At 41.6% G+C, this 24,204-nt stretch overlaps 1 protein-coding gene across 15 annotated transcripts; it reads right to left on the bottom strand.

The window, feature by feature from the left end:
* Positions 1 to 35: 35 nt before the first annotated feature.
* On the bottom strand, positions 36 to 23,616 carry cnot1 (CCR4-NOT transcription complex, subunit 1). Of its 15 annotated transcripts, none has more exons than XM_086208694.1 (49): positions 23,462 to 23,616; positions 21,566 to 21,861; positions 21,361 to 21,468; positions 19,835 to 19,933; positions 19,472 to 19,540; positions 19,321 to 19,375; positions 18,220 to 18,423; positions 17,930 to 18,098; positions 17,396 to 17,522; positions 16,881 to 16,991; positions 16,542 to 16,712; positions 16,233 to 16,360; positions 15,786 to 16,026; positions 14,528 to 14,647; positions 13,868 to 13,990; positions 13,567 to 13,718; positions 13,185 to 13,335; positions 12,704 to 12,917; positions 12,268 to 12,408; positions 11,729 to 11,853; positions 11,099 to 11,385; positions 10,914 to 10,992; positions 10,528 to 10,773; positions 10,237 to 10,377; positions 9,952 to 10,131; positions 9,661 to 9,777; positions 9,464 to 9,574; positions 9,288 to 9,365; positions 8,596 to 8,773; positions 8,143 to 8,297; positions 7,604 to 7,900; positions 7,321 to 7,461; positions 6,913 to 7,017; positions 6,610 to 6,729; positions 6,232 to 6,426; positions 5,896 to 6,038; positions 5,652 to 5,760; positions 5,248 to 5,417; positions 4,040 to 4,271; positions 3,693 to 3,941; positions 3,249 to 3,412; positions 3,035 to 3,152; positions 2,818 to 2,919; positions 2,390 to 2,563; positions 1,932 to 2,081; positions 1,661 to 1,841; positions 1,403 to 1,535; positions 1,179 to 1,313; positions 36 to 1,036 (listed from the first exon to the last, which is right to left on the bottom strand). In XM_086208694.1, exons 2-49 carry the CDS (start codon positions 21,665 to 21,667, stop codon positions 958 to 960), a joined length of 7,179 nt encoding a protein of 2,392 aa, XP_086064820.1. In that variant the 5' UTR covers positions 21,668 to 21,861; positions 23,462 to 23,616; the 3' UTR covers positions 36 to 957. The 15 variants fall into 15 exon arrangements, with proteins under 15 accessions (XP_086064820.1, XP_086064816.1, XP_086064823.1 ...); XM_086208690.1 differs by having other exon boundaries at positions 10,528 to 10,783; positions 10,915 to 10,992; XM_086208697.1 differs by having other exon boundaries at positions 8,143 to 8,276; positions 10,528 to 10,783; positions 10,915 to 10,992.
* Between the last annotated feature and the right edge of the window lie 588 nt (positions 23,617 to 24,204).

The raw sequence follows: 24,204 nt of genomic DNA, 5'->3' as shown, positions 1-24,204 counted from the left end.
TTTTACAAGTAGCATCTGTAGTTCATATTAATATTTAAAGACAGCATCAAATTACCCTCCTCGTCCTTAATGAACACAGATGCGTTGCAGTTTGAATGCTTTATTTCCTGTATGTACGCATACTGCAATTAAGTAGCAATAACTAAAGGCAAACTAGAAAGAACTACAAAATACACATGGACCAATACATTTACAAAACATTCAAAATGTTACAAAATGGGCTGTATTGGTCCTTCTATTGTTGTTCTTCAATTTGGATCTTTGTACAAATTGTCAAGATACAATGTTACCATTCTCATTTTGCACAATTTTACAAGTGCCAGAGAGAGAGAGAGAGAGAGAGACTGTCAGAGCCAGTTTCAAATGGACAAACCATCAGTAAACTGTCTCCACCAGTAATAGACCCCCAACCCCACCTGGGAGACTTGATTACATCTTCATGTCCCACTCAAGGATAAAAAGGAATCAAATGAAAATAGGAGGCAGATCTTTTTCTTCAATCATCTACCTTTCAGCCTCTGAAAGCAAACAAAGTCAGGAAAAAGGGATTTGTGTGGGAGGGGAACAAACCAAAAACTTTGGTAAGTGAGTGAAAATATGTTCAGATGTCTTTACATGTCAGGATCAAATTTTATTTGACATGTTCATCGCTCTCCACTTATCTATTCTCCCATTCTCCCTTTTTTCCCCAATATTTACATCAAAGCATCAAAAAAGTATATTAAACAACATGTCCCAATCCATTCTCTCCATCTCAATTCAGCCCCAAAGGGATCAACAAAAAACTTAGTCTTGGGAACCTGGAGCAGTAGTCCTTTCATCCACATTTCAAATGACTGTGGGTGCCAGTTAATCCAGTGCTGCCAACAGTAAATAGGGAGGGGTGTGTGTGTGGTGGGGGAGTGGGTCAAGGCCGCAGGATCTCTCCCGAGGGTTACAAGCTGGCTGGTTCACAGGCTAGCTGGCACCGGTGCCTTCCATCACCTGCTGGGCCTGCTTTTGTCCCATGCAGCACTGGGCTACCGACTGGAACAGCCTGAGGAGACAGTGGAGGAAAGAGATGGATCAGGTGCAAGAAAAGAAGGCTGGAATAACATCATTATTTTAGCTCTTAATTCTTTTAACAGTTCTCCTCTCAACAGCTATGCTGTGTTAAAAACAGTTAAAGGAGAACATACTTTTCAATCTCAGGGGCACAGTGCACAAAGTCATGGCTCCAGAACTTGAAGGCAGGATTCTTGATCAGCTCGATGAAGGTGATCAGGAGACCCCATGGGTGAGGCCTGTTCACTATCAGCCTCTCCAACAGAACCCTGGGGAAGAATGAGAAGGGGGGGGGGGGGGCTGGGTTAGCCAACAGCACTGCAAATCTATGATGGCGATTCAGTAGACCAACTCTTACCTGGTGATCTGCTCCTGGATGGCCTCGGTGTTGGCCTCAGCAAACAGGTAAAGCATGGTGCAGCTGAAGTAATGAGTGTGGCTGTTTGGGTAGCGCAGCTGATTGGCGATGGCGTTCAAGAACAGGTAACGCCCTGAAACAGACCAGCAGAGATGTTGAACATTCATGAACTGATATTTGAATTTACCATTTAAAACAAGTACTTCAAATAATATGAAATATTAAACAGATGCGTGTGCAGCCACAGTGCCACCTTACCCTCAGTGTCCAGGTCCACAGCCAGGTTCTGGAAAATGTCCATGTGTGCTGAGTGAGTGATGGTGCTCATGGAAGGACTGCTGCCCTTGTTGTGGATGTGTGCGATGGCCTGTGTGCCTACATACAACACTAGAGCATTGATCAGCTGGATGTTGTAGCGATTTCCTGGCTCATTTGACACCTGGGCGACAAAAAGAAAAAGCAAATGTTAAAAACAAATGCTGTTCGATCGGCAAAGTGTCCCATCACTCCCCTACTAAATTACCCCTACCTGTAGATTGCTGCGTAGCTCTGACAGAAAAGTGACAGGTGAACGCGTTTTCAGATACGAGTCCAGATCCTTCTTGAACTGCGAAGGCATGACACCTGTAAAGTTGGTGAGGATACGGGGAGCGATGTTGATCTCACTCAGCATGTCCACCTGCAGCAGAAATGAGACAGGGATTTATAAATTTATAGGTCCGTCTTGTAAAATTCAAGTGAAAGCTGACACCCCTCCTCTCGACTGTGACACATCATGACAGCAAATGTTTTTTTTCAAGCCACCTTCAACAGATCTACAAACAAGGTTCTGACTGTAAAAATCTGAAACATGTTATACATCCTTTTCTGCTGATCAGTGAGGAAAAAATTTTAAACAACATGCCACGACAAACTTTAATAATGTGTCCTCTTAATTTAAACAATATAATAGAGTTCAATATAGCACAAGTGTGAGAGTTTGTCTACCTTGAGATTGGGAGTGAACGGGTCAGGGAGCCTCATGTTGCGTGGAAAGGCACTGAGGATGAGGTTGCGAAGCTGAATGCAGTTGGGTGGGATAACGTCACAGAAGCCATAATGGTAATCACACAGGAACTCTGGGAAGTCGTGCAGTAGGACCAGCAGCACTCGCAGTGTGCCCTAAAAAAGCCCATCGAGGGGACAGGGGGAGTACAAAAAACCCCCCACAACATTTAAATTCAACCCGCAAAACTGTCACAATCCCGAATAGACTTCATTACATAAGAAACATAATGCCAATATAGTAACAACAGGAACATAAAAACTTATTGCACTTCATACTACAATTAAAACATCCAGCTATGACACAGAACCAACAGGTTGCCTCTAAACTGTATTCAAGATTGACATTGAGGATACAAAGCAAAGAGCACCTTGTAGAGGATTTGCATAGGTTTGTTGAGCTCTACATTCCTTAGGAAAGGAGCTAGGTACTTGAAGAGATCAATAAGCAGCTGTGCGTACATGGGCCAACCCTGGAAGACAATCAGCCACACAGAAATTAAAAAAAAACATGAGTCAAAACACCAGCATCCAAGTCTGTAGAAGACTGAATGTTTAAGTGTATGAGAGGGATAGAACATTGCAAACCTTTTGCTGTGGTGTGTGTGCTAGCATCCTGGCGATGAATATGCGATGGGAGATCAGTTCCAGCCAGGCGTACACAAAGCCAGGTGCTTTGGTGGGTCTCAGGATGTGGAAGGTATTGCTGCAGAATCAAGCACAACAGTATTTAGAATCCAACAACCATCACAACAAAGCCACAACACACAGGAGAAGACTTCAGATATGGCTGATGTCTTACCAAAAGGCAGTGAGTGTCTGGAAATTGATGGTCTCAAGGACATGTTCGGGGGCATTGAGCTCCAACAGTAGCATGATGAAAATGCGATGGTAGGGCAGCTGCTGGAATTCTGTCTGACGAACATCGTGGTCCTGGATCAATACCCCAACAACAATACCCAGCACCTACAGGTCGAGTGCAGATTGAAGATTACAGTAAGTATCAAGCAAAGTGGGGCTCAGCGGTAGCTCATTAAAGTTTCTGATGGAGTGGTTGTTGCACATTTATAGTTAATTACTGAATAATTCATTTGGGTTTTGTTTTTTTACATATGCTATATATTTAAAAAGCATAATCAGAGGGAGGGGGCAGAGACACACACAACAGATCCAAACATGCCCCTGACAGTGAACAGTATAAACAGTATGCATAAACAGTAAAAATGTCAAAGTCATTTTACTCTACCTTATTGAGGAGGTTGATTTTCGTCACGGTGTTGGAGGCCTCTCCAGAGTGTTTGACCAACAGGGCTATGAGCCTAACGAAGGCATCCAGGTTGTGGTAGCACTTCGCTCTGATGATAGCTGCACTGGCTGCTGGGTTGTGCTGCTGCTCAGCCTGAGCACGATAACTTATCTCTACACACATTTCTGTGCACAGCCGGAAAAACCTTGTGATCAAGTCGTCTGTCTTCAAGATGCCCTGCTGGTGCATCTAAAAAGGTTAAAAAAAATAGAAGCAAGGTATAAAATTTTTTGGGGACCAAAAGTTAAGTTGATTTTCAACTGAATGGATGATAAATGAAGGTTTACCTGGCCAACAAAGGCAGAGAAGGCTTTGGTGCTGTCCCTGCCAGCAGCAGCTGAATGATACAGGTTGACCCATTCCCTTAGGAGGTACTCTGCCTTCTCCCTCAGGCCTGGAGGGTCATCATATTCTGAAGCCTGGGAAATCCCAGAGTGCATCATGAAGTTGGGTCCACCATGGGCCCGGTCAATCATGGCCTCATAGTTGGAGCGAACAACATCCATCAGCTGGGGAAGACTGGCAAGCAGGAGAAAAAGGATTAGAAACATATTTCAGTAAGAATTGCCCATGTTCAGCGTGAGCCATAAAATGCCATTATCAAATTAAATGAATGTACCACATCTAACGATGTCAGTTTTGGTTCTTTTGTTTTTCCAACTGTCTGACACACATTTAACAGCAACTAACCAGTCCATCTCTTAGAATAATGTGGAATGGAGGAAGTGCTTCTCTTCAAATTTAGTACATAAGACCCACTGCCCCAATTGTAATACAAAAGAATGGTCAACATGTAAGTAATCAAGTCAGGATATTATTATATACCGTATTTTCCGCACTATAAGGCGCACCTTCAATGCATGGCCTATTTTAAAACTTTTCATATATAGGGCGCACCGCATTATAAGGCGCACAGAATCGAAACTACTGTAGTGGCTGGGGTTGCGTTATGCATCCACTAGATGCAGCTGCGCTGAAGTGAACGTCAACAAAACAGTCAGATTAGTCAGTCAGTCAAACTTTATTAATAGAATACAAACCAACGTTCTGACAACTCCGTTCACTCCCAAAACAAGTTCGTGCATTCACAATACGGTACCGTACGTACCCGTAGCTGCGTGACTGATAGTCTTCAGTTTGAACTCTGCGTCGTAGGCATGTCTCTTGAAAGGTGCCATTTTGGGGTCTTTATACACACACAAGTGGTGTGGGACTGGAATTCCCCTTTACCGTTTTTACCGCTGTTACTTCAGCGACACCCCGTGACTACGGTAGCCATAATTAACCAATATTGATCCATATATAAGGCGCATCGGATTATAAAGGCGCACTGTCGGTTTTTGAGAAAATTAAAGGCTTTCAGGTGTGCCTTATAGTGCGGAAAATACGGTAATTGGGTCGCTATGCTTTTTGATAACAGCTGCCATCTACTGTACATAAAAAAACAAAGTTATTACTGACACGTATTATTATGTTTTAACATTGTAGTACATACCCCTCAGGTGCATTGGCTCGAGAGTGTGCGCACGTCCTCATCAAAGTCTCAATGGTGTGGAACAGGTCGGCCTCTGTGACATGGCTCACACTGCGTTCATCCACCAACAGCAGCTTCACCAGCTGCATGGCAAATGCAACTGCCATATAGTGCAATCCATTTTCCATTGACTGGAAGAAAACACAGTTTGTTAGTTTGGACTAACACCTTCAGTTTGCAAGACACTGTTCGATCATGGTCCAGAATAACACTGTTTTCTTCTTTTATTTAACATTCAATAGAGGGAAAACAACAAAACTTTTGTAAATGTATCTAAATAAAGTTGAATATTAAAGACTAAAAGAGTTTACACCAAATGCCAACAATTCTGACAGAGAAGACTACTCGACAACTCAGTTGTGTACCTGTGCCAGATGCAGATCATATTGCTGCATATTCACAAGATGGTTCCTGATGAGAAGCTCCACTGCCTCTACATTGTACTTGTATTCATCACGGCACTCTATCAGACACCTGTAACAAGAAAGACAGCAAACAAATTAGACACAAGCTAAACCAAGTGGTTCAACTGCAGAGCGGATTTGTTTTTAAGTATCACTCTTGAGAAACTCAATCAACAACAGAAGGACAACTCAAATATTAACTCACCTGGTGATCTGCTTGTTGCACCACTGTGGTCCGTAGGCACGTCCATCCTGTAGGGCTTTGAGCACCAGGAGATGACACTCCCTGTAGCGAAACAGCAAGTCAGCATCTGCTCCGCTAGTGGCATCCAGAAGACCTTCCACAGCCTGCGAAACAGAAACCTTAGTAAAACTCTGTTCAACAGCTATGCCCTCGTCTGTCATTAAGACCGAGTGAGGTGGAGCATCGTTAAAAAAAAAAAAAAAATGGAGCTGCTGAAGGAAACTAAGAACCAACCGTGGACTGATTGTGTAGGATTTGAAAAATATGTCCATCTATTAGAGAAAGCAACTGTCCTACCTTCTGCAGCAGGCCTAGAGCTGCAATGCCATCTCTGGAGTTCCTAGCCAAGGCTACAGCCTCCAGCAGACTGCGTAGGGCCTGTGTCAGGGGGTTCATGGCCAGAGCTGGAAGGATGGCATGGAGATGCTGCTCCAAGTCTGCCATGCACTTATCGTAGATCTGAGCAACATCATCTGTGGCCCATGCCTGTTGCTGTTAGCAAGGCACAGAGATGGAATTTATGTTGGTGGAGCTACAACTACAATACCATTTGTGACATACATTTCTCTCAGTTTAAAAAGTGGAAATTAGTTTAAGTATTGGATAATTTTGTTGAGGAGATAAAGTTGTGGGCAGCATAAATTTTGTTTTAGAGGTCACAGTCAAACAACTCACCTTCATTGGCTGTGCTAGGAAGCCTGTTGGTTGAGAGAGATCATTACTCGGTAGGAAACCTGGAACATTCCTTGCAAACTCCTCATATACCGCCAGCTGCTTGGGGTCCACTCCTCCCACCTGCAACCCACACATTTGGTCATTTAACTGAAATGGCATCCCCAGACTGTGCAAACTGCTTCGTAAAACTGAAAACAATGAAGGGAGCAAATCACATATCGAGAAAGACATATTCACATGAATGAAAGCACAGATGAGGCTGCAGATTACGCCCACCCACTCACATTGATAGGCAGGTCTTACCTTGAGTCTGATCTGTTCAGGCATACGTTCCGCTTGATACGTCAGAACAACGGGGTCACAATAGCGACGTCCTTCTTGGCGCGCATGCTTCCTGAGCTCAAACTCCTGCAAACATAGAAACACAATTACAACACTTTAAACTTAACATTTAATTCTACTTTAAAGTAAATTATAACAAATATAATACACTACAGCATATTTACAGCACATTCCAGAAAAAAACTTGTCACCCTTAATGACAAGATTCATACTTATATTTATTATAGTGTATTGGGTCTGAAGGTCATTTACAGATCAGTCAACTATGTTTACAGGTATTATATAATAAGGTGAGAGGAGCCTGACTTAATGTCTCGTGAATACAGAAATGATCACTGCAGCAGAGCCAGTGAGTCTGCAAAGCCTCACCGTGGCAAGTCTCTTGTCCATTTCAGGGCCAGCCTTCTCCACAGCTGTTTTCTGAATAAAGCAGCACGCCAATTCACAGTTGTCTTGGGCAATCCTGGCTGCAGCCTCCTCCATCATTTCTCTCTGTTGGGGAGTTGGTGCCTGAGATAGCAGATGGAAAAACGAGGAACAACGGGTGTTCAAGCACTATAATGAGATCTTAATTCTGCTTAATGACTTTTTCCCACGCTACATAATTCATTTGTTAATGGGCAGTCGAAAGAATTGAATGCCTTCAGCTTACCCTGAGCGCAGCAGCAAAGCTGTTCTTTAGGTTGGTGGCAATGCTCATGAGCAGGGGCTCACGGCAGGTGATCATGGCCATACCAGCAGTCAGGTTTCTCATCATATGGTGGGCAGCAACACGCATGCGGGACTCCTCCGAATCCAGTGCAAAATCCTTCCTAATGATTTGCTCACATGTTGTCATGGCAATTTTGATCGAGCGATCCACTACAGGGTGCACTAGCTCCTGGACAGCCCGTTCAACTGATTGCCTTACACACTGCTTCAACTGAGGGTGGGCCTGTAGCAGAGGAATCTTAAGAGAAAACATGGAGCATGAGGGATTAGAGAGCAAACAAACTGAATCGAAATGGCTATTAGAAGAACAAATCAAGACAATTACAACATGTAACTATTCATTTATTTGTCTTGTGTATTTGTCCCTCTCAATTATTTTAACCCAGCTTGTTCTGGACAGACTTGTGTTGTCCAACTGCTGACTGAGTCTATGGTCTAGTTTCATTGGGTCCCAGTGGTTTGTCAATACTTGATACTTACATTGACATTTATATTGATGTGTGGGGCCAGGCCCGCCAAAGCGTACACATTGATGTCATGGTAACTGAACTGTGGGGTGGGGGGCCCAGTAGTTGTGCAAGTGGTGGTGGTGGTAGCTGGGGTTGAGGGAGGAACTGCAAATGGAACAAAGTCTCCTGTTGGTCACAAAACGCTAATTTGATTAAAATCACTTGAAAAAGCACAACAGCAACACAGGATAAAGAGAGCAAGCATTAAAGAATGAGCTACAATGTGACATTCAAAATCAAATTAGTTGATTAAAAGGGTTAAGTATATTACTCCAGTGTCATCAAGAATAAGTAGTTTTCCTATTTTTAGCCTTCACACGATCCTTTCCCAGCGTTAATTCAGGTACATTGTTGAAATTCTTCAGCTACACCTGTGTCTGGAAGGTTGAAGAAAAGCAGCCTGAAACTAAGACTGAGCATTCACCTGTGGTCGAGACTGGCAGCATCTCTTCTGGAGGCTTTGTTTCCTTCTTTGGTGCAGACAGCTGCTCTTCCAGGCTCTTCAGCTTGTCTTTGTCCTTCAGCAGGTTTCCTGGCTTCAGTTCATTGATGTCCAGAGACAAGTTCTTACACAGAACCTCAATTTCAAACTTCAAATTCAGCTGCAGTAAAACAACAACAACAACACATCAATGTGAGCAATGATTACACACTAATGAACTTTGCATTGTTGTTTACCCTGGTACGATAATTTGATTGTTTCACTGTAAAATGTAGTTATTGATAAACAGATTCACGTTATGACAACAGATAACACATGTGTTCAAGGCTACTAGCCTTTCGCTACTGTTACTACCATAAAAACATTGACATTTTAATCAATTTTCAGGATGGGGATTTATTAAAAACATGGTAAATTTAAAAAAATACATTAATAGGTCAGTTAAAGAAATCCAGTCATGACAGTTTCATATGCATTTATTGCCAGAGTGGGCATTTGGGTATGGCAGTGGTCTGGCCTTCTAGTTTTTATTTTTCAAATATCTAGTTCAGTTTGTTATAAAAATGCTGAGAGAGGAGTTGGTTAATTGTAGCCCATCTACGTCTTAGTACTATGCTACACTGATCGATGAGCTGCATGTTTGCAGACAGCTGTTAGGAAGAGCATTCTCTTACCTTGAGGTCATGTTCCTGATGGAGCTCGGCGAGAACATTCATGATAGCCATTGTCCAAGGGTTCTGAGGCCTGAAAACCTACAACATCATGGCCACATCTCAGTTACTCCCTTAGAAATAGAATTTGGCATGTTAAAACTAAAAGGCATCTTTCGGACTCCTCCTACGTTGCTCACCATGCTTCGTAAGCTGGACTCCAAAACCTTGGCCACAAAGGGGACCACATACAGTAGCTCCTGTTGGCCTTTCACATAGGCTTCTAAGAGCAGAGACTTAACTTCCAGATCCTGGTTAATGGAGAAAATCATTCAGCCAACTCAAAAGCTGACACGTGACATAACAATACAGGGCAAAAAACTTGCTAAACTCTTACTGTATAGAGGATGGGCTTATTTTTGGCCAGTGTAATCATGCCCAGCCAGTGACCCAGGTTCTTCAGCAGGGAGCGATCAGAGAAATTGGCAGCTGCCTTGTCAGAGGTCAAAAGAACCTGAAGGAAAAGGACAAAGGGCGTGTAGGTAATTTATTAATTTGGACTTTGCAGGTCTGCCTGTTATTTATCCATCATGATAATGTGATTCAACACATGTTGATACATTTATAGTGGGCAGCAAACATGTTTGGACCTTACAGCTTTCAAGTAGACTTATTATGAATATCTGACCTTGATATTCCTGTATGTTTCGTTGAGCACCATCTTGACAAACTCAGGATTCTTGAGCGTGTCCAGAAAGTTGGAGTAAAGACTATGGAAGTTTGGCTCAATGCTGACACGCTTCATCACCAGGTACTGTGAAACCCACGGCATGAACTCCTCCTTCACCGTCTCCTTCAATTCCTCCACCTGAAAATAGATAGAACAAAACCGATATGGTTTTAAAACACATCCACATTCACATGCTTGACAATATGGTGACGTTTCCCCCCCCCCCCCCTTTTTTGTTTTTACCTTCTGTGTCATGTTTGACTGAGAAAGGTTGTTGAAGATAAAAGCAATCTTCTCCTGGACATTCTCTGGAGGCTCTACAATCCTTTCTGTTTGGTCAGTGGCCACCAGTAAGGTGTCGATGTTTGTAGTGTTTATGGAGGGCTGAAGGCAAAAACAATGAAAAATTTACCATTCAACAAATCTGAAAGAGTTTTTACTTAAAAAAAAAAAAAAAAAATAAATTAAAAAAAAAGAGTCCAAAACAAATTATGAGCCGTAGCAAAGTTTGTTAATTGACCAGGCCAAACTCACAGGCACATCCTTCTTAAAGCTGCTGGGTGTCGGCCTTGTGATGGTGGTTGTCTTGGCTGCTGTGGTTGTAGTTGTAGTGGTGGTGACAAGAGTGCTCGTCTGCCCTGGCTGCGGTACTTTAGGGACACCCGGTTGCTGCGACTGAGCCTGAGCCTGAACCTGCGCCAGTGCCAGGCTACCAGGGGTGGTGATGGAGCCTTGCATCTTCACCGGAGGGTCCCGTGACTGTTGGCCGTACTCGATATACTGCACACACAGGATATTGAAAGGTACAGAGCGAGAGATTTAATTTATCTGTCAGAGGTAATCCCTTCCTGTAGTTTATGTCAGGGATAAAAAGTTGTAATTCAAAAATGGTTAAAAATAAATTAAGGAAACCTGATTACCTCTTGTAAATGGTGGGGAAATTGCAAAAAGTGAGCGATTGAAGCCAGGTGTTGACAATATTGAGGATAGTCCTTTAGTCTAAAGATATATAAAACGTTAGTCTGATACAAGTTGAATGGCATTAAATAAATTATAATATTATTATTATTATGTTATTTTATTTCACGCACAAATAATAATGTACCTATTTTTGAACCTGTCCAGAGCAGCAATTCCAAAGTAATACATTTTGGATCCATAAGGTTTTCTTAAGGCTTCCAGAACATATCGAAGCGCCAGGCCCAGGGCCATATAGGTGACAAGACCCTTTTCAATGATGCCACCAAAAAGACAGGCAGTGATGTGCAGCTCCTTGTCTGGGTATTGGGGAAAGAAACGATATTCCTCAAACAAGTTGCGAAGCATGCAATTGAACACCTCTCGCTCCCGCTTGATGGTTGAATCCTTGAACCTCTGTAGCATCTCCAGCACCTGGAGGGAACAATGACATATTAAAAGGCGAGTAAATTCAAAGACGAGCAATATAGACTTAATCACTAATTTACAAGGTCCACTGAAACGAAACAATAAGTATAATGAAGTTCTAATTCACATAAATATACTGGACAAAATATTAGAAGCATCACTCAGTACAACTTTGTACAGTGCAATCAATTACAGACACCAAAAGGAATAAAAGAATATATTAATATCTCTTTAATCTTTATGCTTAAAAGCTATAATTGTGTTCCTCAATATTTGAGAAACACTGTTCTGTACATTGTTCGGTAAAGACAGTAGGCAAGCAGAACAAATGCCAAATGTAGCAACATACTTCATCTACAGACATAGTTGGGTGAGGTGGGTGGTTGTAGATGCGCTGGAAGTAGCTGTTTGCTTCATCATCTATCTCCTTACTAAAGTGCTGGTTTGCCTCGGGCCACACCTGAGAAAGATCAGCTAGTAGACAAGCAGAGGAAGAAATATTTCAAATCAAGTTTCATTTACTTGTTGTAATCCAACACACCTAGAGCATGAACTAAATAATTACATAATTTATGAATATCCCAAGACGTTATACACTCAGAACTTTGATTGATGCTAAAAAAGTTAATAATGCTAAAGTGGGGCTGTCAGTCTCAGCAGACAAGGAATGGAAGACTGACCTGTATTTCCTCTGCAATCATTTTCACACGTTGGATGACATTTCCGACATGAAACAGGACTTCCAGTCATCAACCAAATGTTTGAAAGAGGTGGACTTGCACAAGTTCTTTTAAATTCGCAAATCAACTTCTGATCATTGCAGAGGAAATACAGAGCTGAGCAGCGCAGGGCGGGGCTCTCAGTCACACCACTACCACCACCACTTACAGGCCTTCATCTTACTCTGCTGAAAGGTAGGTGGGTTCAGGCCTGGTGTGCTCATCTTCCTGGTACCAAATGGATCAGTGCTTACTGCTGGCATTCCAAGACTAGAACCAATACCAGAGCCGATGCCGGAGCCCAAAGGACCTAGAAAAAAATAAGTTATTTCATGTCTCTCCTTTACCTTCTGCACTATGAATCTGGCTGAGTTTATATGCAAATACTGAAAGACTAAACACAGCGGTGAAACAAACTTTGGAACACTTAAAAGCTATTTTTGAGCACTTAAATTCTATTATCTGTTCTTTTTTTTCATAAATTAACATTCAACTGTCTCCTTTGTCACTTAAGGTGAATAAGATATAGTTAAATGTAATGAGAAGTACAACTTGATTAAATGTGAACACATTTATTTTTAAAGAAAATAAAAATTGCATAGTACCAGAGTCCATACCAGGGAGCTGTGAGGACAAGCTGCCAATGCCCCCAAATGGTGTGCTAGGATTTGTGTTAGAGAGAGGTGGGAAGGCTTTTGCTGGAGACTGGGGATTACTGAAAGCTGAACTCAGTGACGTGGGGAAACCCTGCATGCTCTGAGTGTGAGAGGTGGCTGTACCACCAAGGTTCAAGGAACCCATGCCAGAAAGAGGGTCCATCTGGAGAGGATACAGAGAAATGAGGCAACTATTGGGACAGTAAGTGCGACAATGAGAGGCATTTTCAAGTAATGTACACTAATAGTGGAAGGTCCTTTGGAATTGGCCAAAAATCTCTATCATGACAACAATCTAATTTTGAAAAGGGATTGTTGTTAAGTAAATGGGGATAAAGATGTTTATTACACACACATCAATACCTAAAAGTATAAAGGTATGAGAAGAAAGTTTTAACGAAGGGGCATGATGTGTCTTTCGCATAAATACCTGTACGGGTGAAATGGCATCCAGGCTACTTGTGCTGGGGGCCCGTCCCTTGGGCATGACGCCTGGTGGTGGCTGCCGTGCTTTGTTCATAACATTGCTGCAGTTGGCTACCATAGTGAGGATCGTCTCTGACAGCTCCTGGGAAACACTCCTAAGAAAAGAAGAAAACAAATTATTACTTTGAAAGAAAACAAGACCCAATATGTTGAATGCTATGCCATCTAATTTGATTCATTGACATTTTGATGCCTAACCATTGTAAGAAAAAAGGACAGGTTGTCTTCATGATAATGCACCAACAAGGTAAATCTCTCTCCAATAATGAAGGTGAGTGTCCTCTGACCAACAGTGCAGCAATTATTACTCATGGATAGCCTCTCACCCAGCACAGGACTGCAGGCAGGCCAGCATGGTAGCTAAGGTCTCTGGGGGCAACTGGGAGCTCTTGGGCTGGTCCTTGTCTGGGGCCAGTCCCCCCATAATAGATGGGCAGCGTCTCTTCAGGAATGTCACACATGCTTGGATAAAGGGTTCCTGACACACACACACCAAATACAAAATTACTGACAAGTACATCATGTTGATTATGTGGTATGCTCCAAAAGGACAAATTATACAAGAAAACTAAGGCTCTCCATTGATCCTTTCAAAATAAATGTAAGTATAAATTCAAAAGGACGTACCCCATGCTCTCTGATTTTGTCAGTTAGCCATTTATCAAGTTTGAGGTATTCACGGCGAGAGGCAAGTGCAGCAAGGTCAATAACAAAGGCAAATGGAGTACCATTCAGCAGCATCGATAGAGACTAGAGGGAGGAAAAGCAACAACAAAAAATATTTGCTTATCGTTGATCATAAAAATCTAAATATGTCCCCTGAGAACAATATGTGTTCACTTATTTTAGTTTGGCAAGTCAATTTCATGAAAGTGGTGGAGGCCTGGAATATTAACCCACGAAGAACACATTCAATTTTGGGGCAAATACAGGAATTATTTCACCCACTTTCCTCAATATTGAGAGATAGGGCATTTTCATTGATATCTATCTTAAAAAAAAAAAAAAAAAATTAAGATGATTTGAACAAAAATCCAGTATATTTACAGTGATAAGTACTCTGATTGTTGGGTTTTGTGTCAAACCTGGTAAATGTTTAAGAGTGGACTATATGCCTTGGTGAATGTCTGCGCTCTCCCAGTGACTTTTGGTATTAATTACATATTTTTTAAAGTTGTTAACAATACAAACTTGGAGAAACACATGCAATGTAATAGTCACATGAGCTTCAACACTAAATATTCTACTTAACCTTAATGTTCAGAGAGGTCAGCATGTCCAACAAACCTTCAAGTCCTGGGCCACATCAAGGATGCGAGACAGCTTGGCCTGGTCATACTGTTCCCCTCTCATATACCACTCAGCCATTGAATGCATGATAAGCTGGCGGATGGAGGGAGACTGTCCCTGGAAAAGTATTATTTAAGTTTATGGTTTCATAAAAAAGACAAATACATAAAGTTGAGGCAGAAAAACAGTGAGGACCCAGCATAGAATTCTTGGACTGAGACCCAAATGCTGTGATGCATACATACGTTGAATTCCTGGACAATTCACCTATGGATTTGCATCTGTCCCTATCAAGTAAACATGATCCTCCTTAGAAAGAGTCATAGCACAGAGGCCGGACTAGGATTGGACGATCTGCTCTACTTTCAGATTGCACAACTGTGTTTAATGGAGATCGCTGATTTATGATCCAATTGCACTCAGGGTGGGAAGTGTTCCGCCTGCATGGCAGGTAGTGTAGTTGAGTTAGTGGCAAAGATACGAATCACTATAAAAATAAGGCCACAAAGGAAACAATCCGAGTCAATGATTGGTCCAGTTTACCGTGGACCATCATTACCCAGGTGGATGAAACGTTGCTTTTATAAAACTGTTAATGCCACTTAGTGACTATACTTTTCAATGTGTTATATTTAGTCTGTCATTTTGAGTAGGGTATGATATGAAGCTAATTATGCTTACAATCACATAGGGACACTAATGCTGTGGATTCACCATCCCCCCGCAAGGCTACTAAACTGCATCAAGCTAGCAACTCGAGCGCATCTCATCAGTTCTCGTTAATGGCAGGTTTTGAAAAAGCTTTAAAATAGAAGCATGGAAGCACGAGTAGTGTCGAGGGCACAACAGCTGTTGCAAGATATTCAGCAAAGGAGTCGGTTCCATTTCACACAGTAGAGAATAGGCAACCCCTATTAAATATTAAAAGGCGATCAAATCGTCTTCAGAAGAAAACGATTGTGATCACTCCATTCAATCGCTGATGGTCTGATCGTCAATCGGAACAAACCTGAGTCAGACACAACTAAAGCTAATTCTGAGCAAGCTGCATTTGGTCTGTTTCTCCAGGCCTGGTCCAAACTATGAAATAACAGACCAGCCTGAGTCAAGTTATATTCTGTCCCTTTTCTCTTCAGCATGGGTCCAAGCAGAACAAATGTGCATTTTTGCAATCTAGCACACATTTTTGGAGCTACGAAGACCTCTACTCCAAACATCAAAAAGTTTTAATGACAAAACAGATTCCTCAACCAACCTGTCCATGCCAGGCGTAGTGCAGGATGATGGCTGAGTTGGGGTGGTTACCCAGGAAGATGGGCATGAGGGTAGAGATGAGCTCATGGCGGAGAGTGTGCCAGGAGGTGGAGATCTGCAGCAATGCGAGCACCAGCATGTCTGGGCAGTGCTTGATTGGGAAGCTAAAGAGTTGCTTCACCTGCTCATACTGTCCAACTTCTGACAGCCTTAGCAAGCTCTCAACCAGGTCCAGACTTTTCCTGTGAAGTGTTCAAGTCCACTCAGTCACAGGCAATCAGCAATAGCTAATTAAGGTTTGAGAGTGTGGAATGCAAATACAAAATTACAAAGCTGTTTCAAATATGATAGGTGCAGTTTTACTTGAAATGTCAGACACATTTCCTCAGCTCACTATACAGAAATAGGTGCAGGCTTCTTTGTAGAGGCCAAGCTAAAAGCTCCTTACCAGGTAGCTATCTCCCGGTTGTCATCTTCTGGGGGGGCTTTAAGGATGTCAATAGCCACACTGTGGCAAGGGTAGTCAGCAAAGCAAAACACTTCCGGGCTCATGAGCGAGTGTTGAATGAATGACAACTGATGGGAAACGAAAAAAGTAGTTCAACATTTTAGGGAAGACAGCTCAGAGTTAACCAGTCCAACTGCACCATGTCCACACCTTACATTAGAATTTATCTTCGCTCTATCTTTACATGTTATTGTTGTCAAAATATTATCAAAGTTTGCCACAAGAATCACACACTCACAGAATACCTACCTGACCCTCAGCGTGTTTCCACGGCCGATAGATGAGATCGACAGGGAAGACTTCCATGCCCAGACCCCGCTGGATGCCATACACCACTATATGCAGGCCTTTGCTGTCCCGGATGATGAAGCCTGGGTGATCCAGTTCGTATGTCACCTCTTTGAAGTTCAGGTTGGGATTCTAGTAAAAATAAATGAACAGAAAATAACTTCAAGTCCTTCACAGAGAAAAAAATACTTCCACCAAGGGTGCACCATCTTTCCAGATTAGATACTTCCAATGACTGACAGGCATACTGATTGATTGCTGTTCAGTAAACTATTTAAGATAAATGAATGGTCAACTTACCACTTCTTTGACTATGTCAATAAGAACCTCAACATTCCACGTGTGCGCCTGTGAGCCATCATTCTTGTCCTTGCCATCGCTCCAGATGCCACTTCCAGGAGCAGAGATGGACTATAGAGGGATAACGCAAACAACTTGGATGTTACGAAAAGTCAGAAAACCAGAATGCAAAAAACACAAATAGCATCAAGCATTAACAATGTTAATATTTATTACCAATAAACAATGTTCAACAGCTGCACCCTGCCAAGTAACATGTGAAAGAGTTAACATGATCCAGTGACAAGCCACAAACATTTATTTCTGCTTTCTGGGCAGTTGTAAATATGAACTCTGATACTCTCATCACATGAACTCAAGGGGGATTCTATTCCTTTAAAATCACTTCTGGATACAATCAAAAGTGGGTTGAACCTCCACCAGGTAATCACATGTTAAAATCTGTGATATCATAAACACCTTAAGTACATCAAGTAAACCAAAGCTGTACTTCTAGCAGCAAAGCCTAAACTCACCTGTAGAGGGATACCATCAGTTAGGCCGGAGTGGGTACGAGCCATCATTCCCAGGACCCTCGCTACCTGGCTGGCTGTCACCTCTCTCACTCCATACTGGAGGATTATGTTTCTGCACTCATCCAGACTGGATACACAGGACCAGGATGTTCAATATTGACTATGACTATTACACAACTTTCAGATTATATGACAGTTCAGACTAAATAGAAGCTACATTGGCAATCAGACTACCACCAATTTCAGCAATCCTGTCATTGTCAGACAGTGATAATCGTGATCTTTCAGTGGCAAATCAAGCACTATTAGTGATCAGACTAAGACCCGTGTGCAGTCATTTCATGTTTATTGGTCATAACATCCTAGCTCAATATTTGAACAAGTTAAATCATTTTGGTCTCAAATTGAAAAATACCACAATTTACCTCAAATGTAAAAAAGGTGATAGAAACACAGCCTTTTTTTTTGTTGCCATTTTTAGAATTAGTAGGAACAAGCGGCTATACAGTTGGAAAAATTTGAACCTAAACTCACCTAGCACAGAAGCCATAGCCAACTTCTTGCATGAATTCTGCAAGAGAGCTCTCCATCATGGTCTTAGCTAACTCCCCCGAGTCTGGCAGGATCCTGTCCATGAGAATGTCCCGTTTTTCAGGGTACAACAGTGGTGCGAGCACCACGGGGCAGCGCTCCTGGGGGAAATCTGAAACACAAGACTATGACATGAGGATATGTACAATTTCAACACAGAAATACACATTCAAAAGTGGGTTAACTACAGGGCATTAGTTCAGCCCCAGACAGTTTATTCTTATCGAACATACCTCGGCAAAGTGTCTTGAGGAAGGCGTCAATCTGCTCTTGTCCTACCCCACTGGCTCCCTTCTGGCCAAACAGTAGATGGGAGAGCAGTAGGTGCAAGACCTCTATGGCAATGTCTTGGAAGCCACCTTCCTGGGTCCCTCCAAGGTCTGCGTCAACGTATGACCGCAGTAGGTCTGGAAGTTTTTGCTTGATAAACTGCGCAGCTGAGAAACAATGGGTTTAGGTGAGACACAGCAGACAAAGGCATGCAAGTTTTCTCTCTCAAAACAGTCAAATTTGAGACTTTCTTCTGTAAGAGCTCTTCTTTCAGACCAGCAGGAAACTTCAAGTTCAACAATTAGGTATTCATTCTCATTTCTTTTTGAAGGTGACTGCAACCACTTCTTTATTTCCAGAGTTTCCACAATACATATACTTCATTTTTAAAAATAAACTGGGGTTACTTCCCCTGCCTTGCCATCAGGTTTCAGGCCTGTGGTCTCTAAGCCCTCCAGCCTCCGAGCGCGCATCAGAAAAATAAGTCGCTCTCAATAATTAACAAAATTACACCATTTTAAATAATGTTAAGACTTTTTGTGTTGAACAAATGTGTTTTGAGAACAATTGATCTTTTTTTTTAGTATGTTTTTGCATAATCTCAGAGTACCAAAATCTGGTCCATTAAGTCTGATATACTTCTAACTTTAAGAACTGTAAGGAAATTCCAATAAGCAGAAATATGGAACCAAAAATATGGAAATCCTCTCTTGCAAAATATGATAATGATGCACACTGCAGCAAACCTCCTTTTAAACTCCTCATTCTGCATCTGTACCAAGAACAACAGGGACGGACACTTTTACAACAGGCTACAGAGCAGATGCTGCCAAGATCTTTAGACAACACTCCAGAGGTGCTTTTATCATAGCTTCCCGAGTCTGAGCTGCCAATAATAAGCATTTTCCCAGTATTGAGATGCCAAATCGCAAGAGTCTTATTTTCAAAATACTCGTTATAGATTCAAAGGCAAAATAGTACTACAAAAAGGTTAGGACAAATTCAAAGTTGTCGCTACGTGAACCTCAACAAGCAGGTATTCAAGGTTGATCCTGTTTCCTTACCAAATCCCCGAAGGTCTGTGTTGCTGGAGCTGAGCAGAGCGAGACCAAATATCACCTAGGAAATATAATTAAAACACATTCTAACATGTTCTTCCACCTCAGATTATTTTTCAGACCAACATTAATTCAGGACACAGGAGATTTGTGTTACCTCTTGGACTTTGCTGAGCTTGAGAACTTTACTTAGTTGGGTGAATAAATGGGCCGTTGGCTTCAAACTCTGAAAGACAATTTAAAGAAACACCCCTTAATAGAAATTAGATTCTTTCATTTTTTCCCCCCAACAATCTTGCAATGTGCCTTTGTGGTGTTTGAGCCAGATTTGTTAACTAAATGAAAGTTCAATATTTTCATTGATTCATTCATTGATGTAGAACAAATAATGCAGATTCTTGATTAAGTTCATATTAACCTATAACAGCTCTTGTTTTTATTTGTGCATATTCAATCAAGTTAAAATATGACTGTTAATTAGGGCAAGCATAATGCCAACAATCAGGCAACTATTCCTTACCTTTTGGTAGTGCAGGGGATTGTCAATGGCGTAACACAGAGTAGAGATAAAGTTTGGCTTTGATATCAGCGACACACACTCCTGGATCAGAAACTGTGTCTTGGGCAAGTTGAAATGAGAAGCGTACCGAGGAGAAGAAAGTAAAGACAACAGAGGCAGGTGAAGTGCAAGATAAGATAACAAGTAGGGGTGTTACGAAATTTTGCATCACAAAAAATAAAAAAACGACGAAATAAAATTCCAAGACGCATGAAATAAAAATCAATGAAAAAAAAAACTGTGAAGTGGCACCACGCACCACTAACACTGATGATTTTTGACCCTCTCACCTACTGTATACGAATATTACAAGAAGAAGCAGAACACTGTAGCAACACCATAGAAGAAGAAGAAGAAGAAGAAGCGAAACAATTATTTCTAAATGGAGGAAGACACGGTCGAACACGTAGCAGACGCTCCTTCATCAAACAAATCGGTTGTGCTGACTTATTTTGGCTTCCCACATAAAAGACAAGGCAACAGTGAGACGATTGTGGATAAAACAAAAATCCTGTGCAAACTATGTGGGTACACAACAAGCAGCAATAACTTGTATGTGTGCATATTAAGGAAGAAAATAAAGAATATTTGATTTTTGCATTTCTGATTTTCTTTAAACTTTATTTCGTATCATGAGTAATTTGTATCGTGAGCCCTGTTTCATACTTGGAATCATTTCGTGAGTCTACTATTTCGTTGCAACCCTAATAATAAGTGTCTCATAATAATCAGTGAAGACAAAAGAAAAGTATGAAAAGTTTAAAATTGTGAAAATTCTAACATGGTCACAATTGGGGAACATTTTGAAAATTACAGAATCAACCTACTTTGTCTCTCATCTTTTATTAAATACACATTCCAGCCACACTGAGTTTAAATCTACTGTATACCCAAACAGGAGGAAAACCATAATGATAGAAGATTGTTGGGAAGCCTATGTTGTAATAATGGCCACAAAATACTCAATTTTTCATGAAGGAAACACAATCAGTGCAATTTCTGAAGATTTAAAAATGCACACCGGCACTTCAAAGAAGAACCCTTGTCTGAAATGCAATTGATCAGAAATGTGATGAAGACTTAATTTGTTATCAGAGGATGCTTAAATCATTTTTTGCTGCATTGCTGTGGCTAAGACTGAAAAAAAAAATCTTTCAAGTCTCTATGATCAATTCTTGTCAATTCTTCACAAAAAGGCCGAAAGATGGTTTTTGGTCTGTCATTTTGTCATGCTACATCAAATCTGTCTCAACACCATGTTCTTTTTTTTCTCAACGCTGTTCTGCAAACCTGCATCATTTGCATACATGATGCTATGAAGCTAATTGCAAACAGGTCTGATGAAAATGTGAAAAATGTCTAATCAACATGGGGTGGTTTGTATTGGTACTGTGGCAGGCCACAACTGCAACAATGTGCATGAAACATATATTGCAGCAACACCTCCCACAATAATGAATGTCAAAGTATTTCTACTCAAAAATTACCTGGTGAAAGTCCTTGCCACTGCTTTTACCATCGCCACTGAAATCCACATGGGAGAAAAGACAGCGTAGTAGATGCCTGTCTGCCTCAGGACCGTGACGGTTTACAATCTGGAAGACACATGGTCACAAGCAAATATTTTCACACACTTCAGAAAATATGACAATTGTCGACAGGAGTGAAATAAAATTAAAAAGCACCACTTACATGCTGTATTTCTTGCTGGCTGGCTCTGTAGTTTTTCTTCGTTAAATTGTCCACCAGATAGCTGATTTGAGACAAAGCCAGCGAGAGCGAGTCAAGATTCATTGCTGGTTGGGGCGGAAGCAGGCGGCCGAGCACGGCGCAAAATCACCATTATTCCCCTTTAGTCACTTCAGTAATAGGTTACTTCTGCTCCCCCCCCCCAAAAGGTGTGAAAAAAGTAGGCTTCCAAATTAGTTTTCCTATCAGTGGCTCCCGGTACAAGGTAGAGTCCCTCAGTTTAAAATAGGGTTCAGCATCTGTAAGGGAGGGACAAAAATATTATTAAAACAAGATATAGTTTGAAAAACACTTGCAAAAAGCACAAAAATGTTTTTACAATTATACTAAACTTGCAGCTTTGTTCGTGTCATTTTAATGAGACAATATTTACCATCCAATCACAGGACAACATACTGTCACAGGCTTTGAGGCCTACCTCAATGGCAGACTGACATACTGTTAAATTAATGCTTGCATCTGCAGCCCAGCCATTTACCTTGTAAAACCACCTGCGGTCAACTCAAATTAGTTTAGTGGTCTTTCGTCAAAGGTGTATTGAAGTTATAGAAACTGAAGCAGCAGTAGCTTCAGCCAGGCCTCAACTAAGCCCGAACATCTAGCACACAGATTAAACGCTTGGATAGTTCACCGAGCAAACAAAGTCTGCCTTTGCGATATCAAATAACTGCAATAGCGTAATCAAGCAATGCATAATTTACGTTATATAGAACCGCATTTGTACCAGCTTGCTCGTGAATGAGGCATATCTAATGACTGGACAATTGAGAGAGCTAAATGATCCACAGAAACAAAGGACAAGTAAATGTAACGTTAGCATATGTTGAGTTCTTCGCGATGGACGGACGTGTTAATGGATATACAATGGAGTGATAATTTACAGATAATCCTAATTTTAGACGAATTATATTCTACTTAAACGTCGCCTTACCGACATCGACTTCGTATACCAAATGACGCTAGTGCAGCGCAGCTAGCGCTCAAGCTAGCAGTTTAAGAACGGTGGGAAACACTTCCTATGAGGAAGTTAAGTTACCATTCGCCAAAACTTCAGTAGAAATACCATTACTAGTAATGCACGACTTCGTAGCGCCGGAATTACCGTACAGCTGTATTCTGTACAACATTTCCTAACATTCTTAATAGTATAACTTAGCCGTGGTCAAACCTACCACATTTCCCACAATAATGTTGCCAGCTCCCTGTGGGCTACAAGCTAATGCTAACTAATAAGCGTTTGCGTTAAGCTAGCATTAGCAACATGAGCCCATTTGAAGCTGGCGTGTAACGGTATGGGCCGGCAACAATAATTTCCATCTCTTATTATTTTAAATTGTATTGCAATTACGTCGAGCCAGTCGAATAGCAGCAAGCCTGGACAGCTGCAATCACATCTTTCCCGTAATACAGCGGCGATAAGCCTGAAGGCCGCGAGAAACGTCAATACTTATTGCGGACGGGTTTTGCCCGATCTTTTTAGCTAGCTAAGGTTAGCATTAACCTTGTTAACGCTAGCTTCTTTCTACGGAGTCCGACTATTTTATGGAATCCCTATCGCTTTAGTTCCATATGCAAACTACCGTGAACCGACGTACAACACAACAGTGTTACACAAGCTAATGGTTAAATTAATATATTTAAAGACAACATCCTACGACATACGAGAACATTTGCAAAACTGACGAGTTGTTACTTTCTTAATGTAACCAATGACAGCTGCCTTTCAGCAAATAGACCTCCCCGCGCTAGCGGCTAACGGCCTCCTCTGGATTCATATGCTTACTTCTTTCTTCTGAATAAACCTGTCGATTGTGGTGTAACATATGTCATAAATCTCACCGTGCTCCCAGTAAAGTAAATCAGGTGTTCATTCCTTCTTGTTTCTCCAAACTAACTTAACGAAATGGAAGGGTCGCTGCGCCTCCTGGTCAGTTTGATTTTCAAAATAAAATGGCGACTCTCACCACCGCGGCGCGCTCACGGAGAGGAGTGCGTGAGCCTATCCGCGCGATGAACACTCAAGGTGCTCGTAGAAGAAAGAAGAAAAAAAAACCCTGCTCGGGGCAAACTACTACATTCAAATAAACGTATTTTAAGTCCATATTATCTTAAATTATTTTTTTTGTCATGAAAAACAAGCGATTGCACTCATTCAGTATTTAGTTAGATGAAGAATTACTCCTCTTTCCCAGTGATGCCGAAATTACGTGTTGAGCAATGAAAGACCGATATCTGATATCTGAGGCCCTCCACCACTTAAATCCAGAGAGGAAATAATGTCTAGCTTTGTCCTAAAATCCACATTCATCTCCTGGGCAGATTTCAGGGTGGGGGTCATATGCCACAGAGCCATTCATTAGTCCTATTCCCGGCCCCTTTCCACCACACTCTGTTACTGCTTCATCATCTGATAATCTCTGTGGTTTAGATGAAAGCAAATACATTGTTCTTCAATCTTAGGGCCATAGCCTACAGTGTTCCTCTGATGCGAAGCACCTGCTCACACCCACATCCCCTCAGCTGCACAAACTGTGGTCTGGCTTTAAGGCTGCACCCAACTTAGGCTGCTTCCTGGCACAGTT

This window comes from Aulostomus chinensis, chromosome 7 (assembly GCF_037954235.1).
Source record: "Aulostomus chinensis isolate RoL2024-O1b breed Wild chromosome 7, RoL_Achi_v1.0, whole genome shotgun sequence".
Lineage (NCBI taxonomy): Eukaryota > Metazoa > Chordata > Actinopteri > Syngnathiformes > Aulostomidae > Aulostomus > Aulostomus chinensis.
Note: the sequence above shows the minus strand (reverse complement) of the source record. Positions and strands in the feature narration are given on the sequence as shown.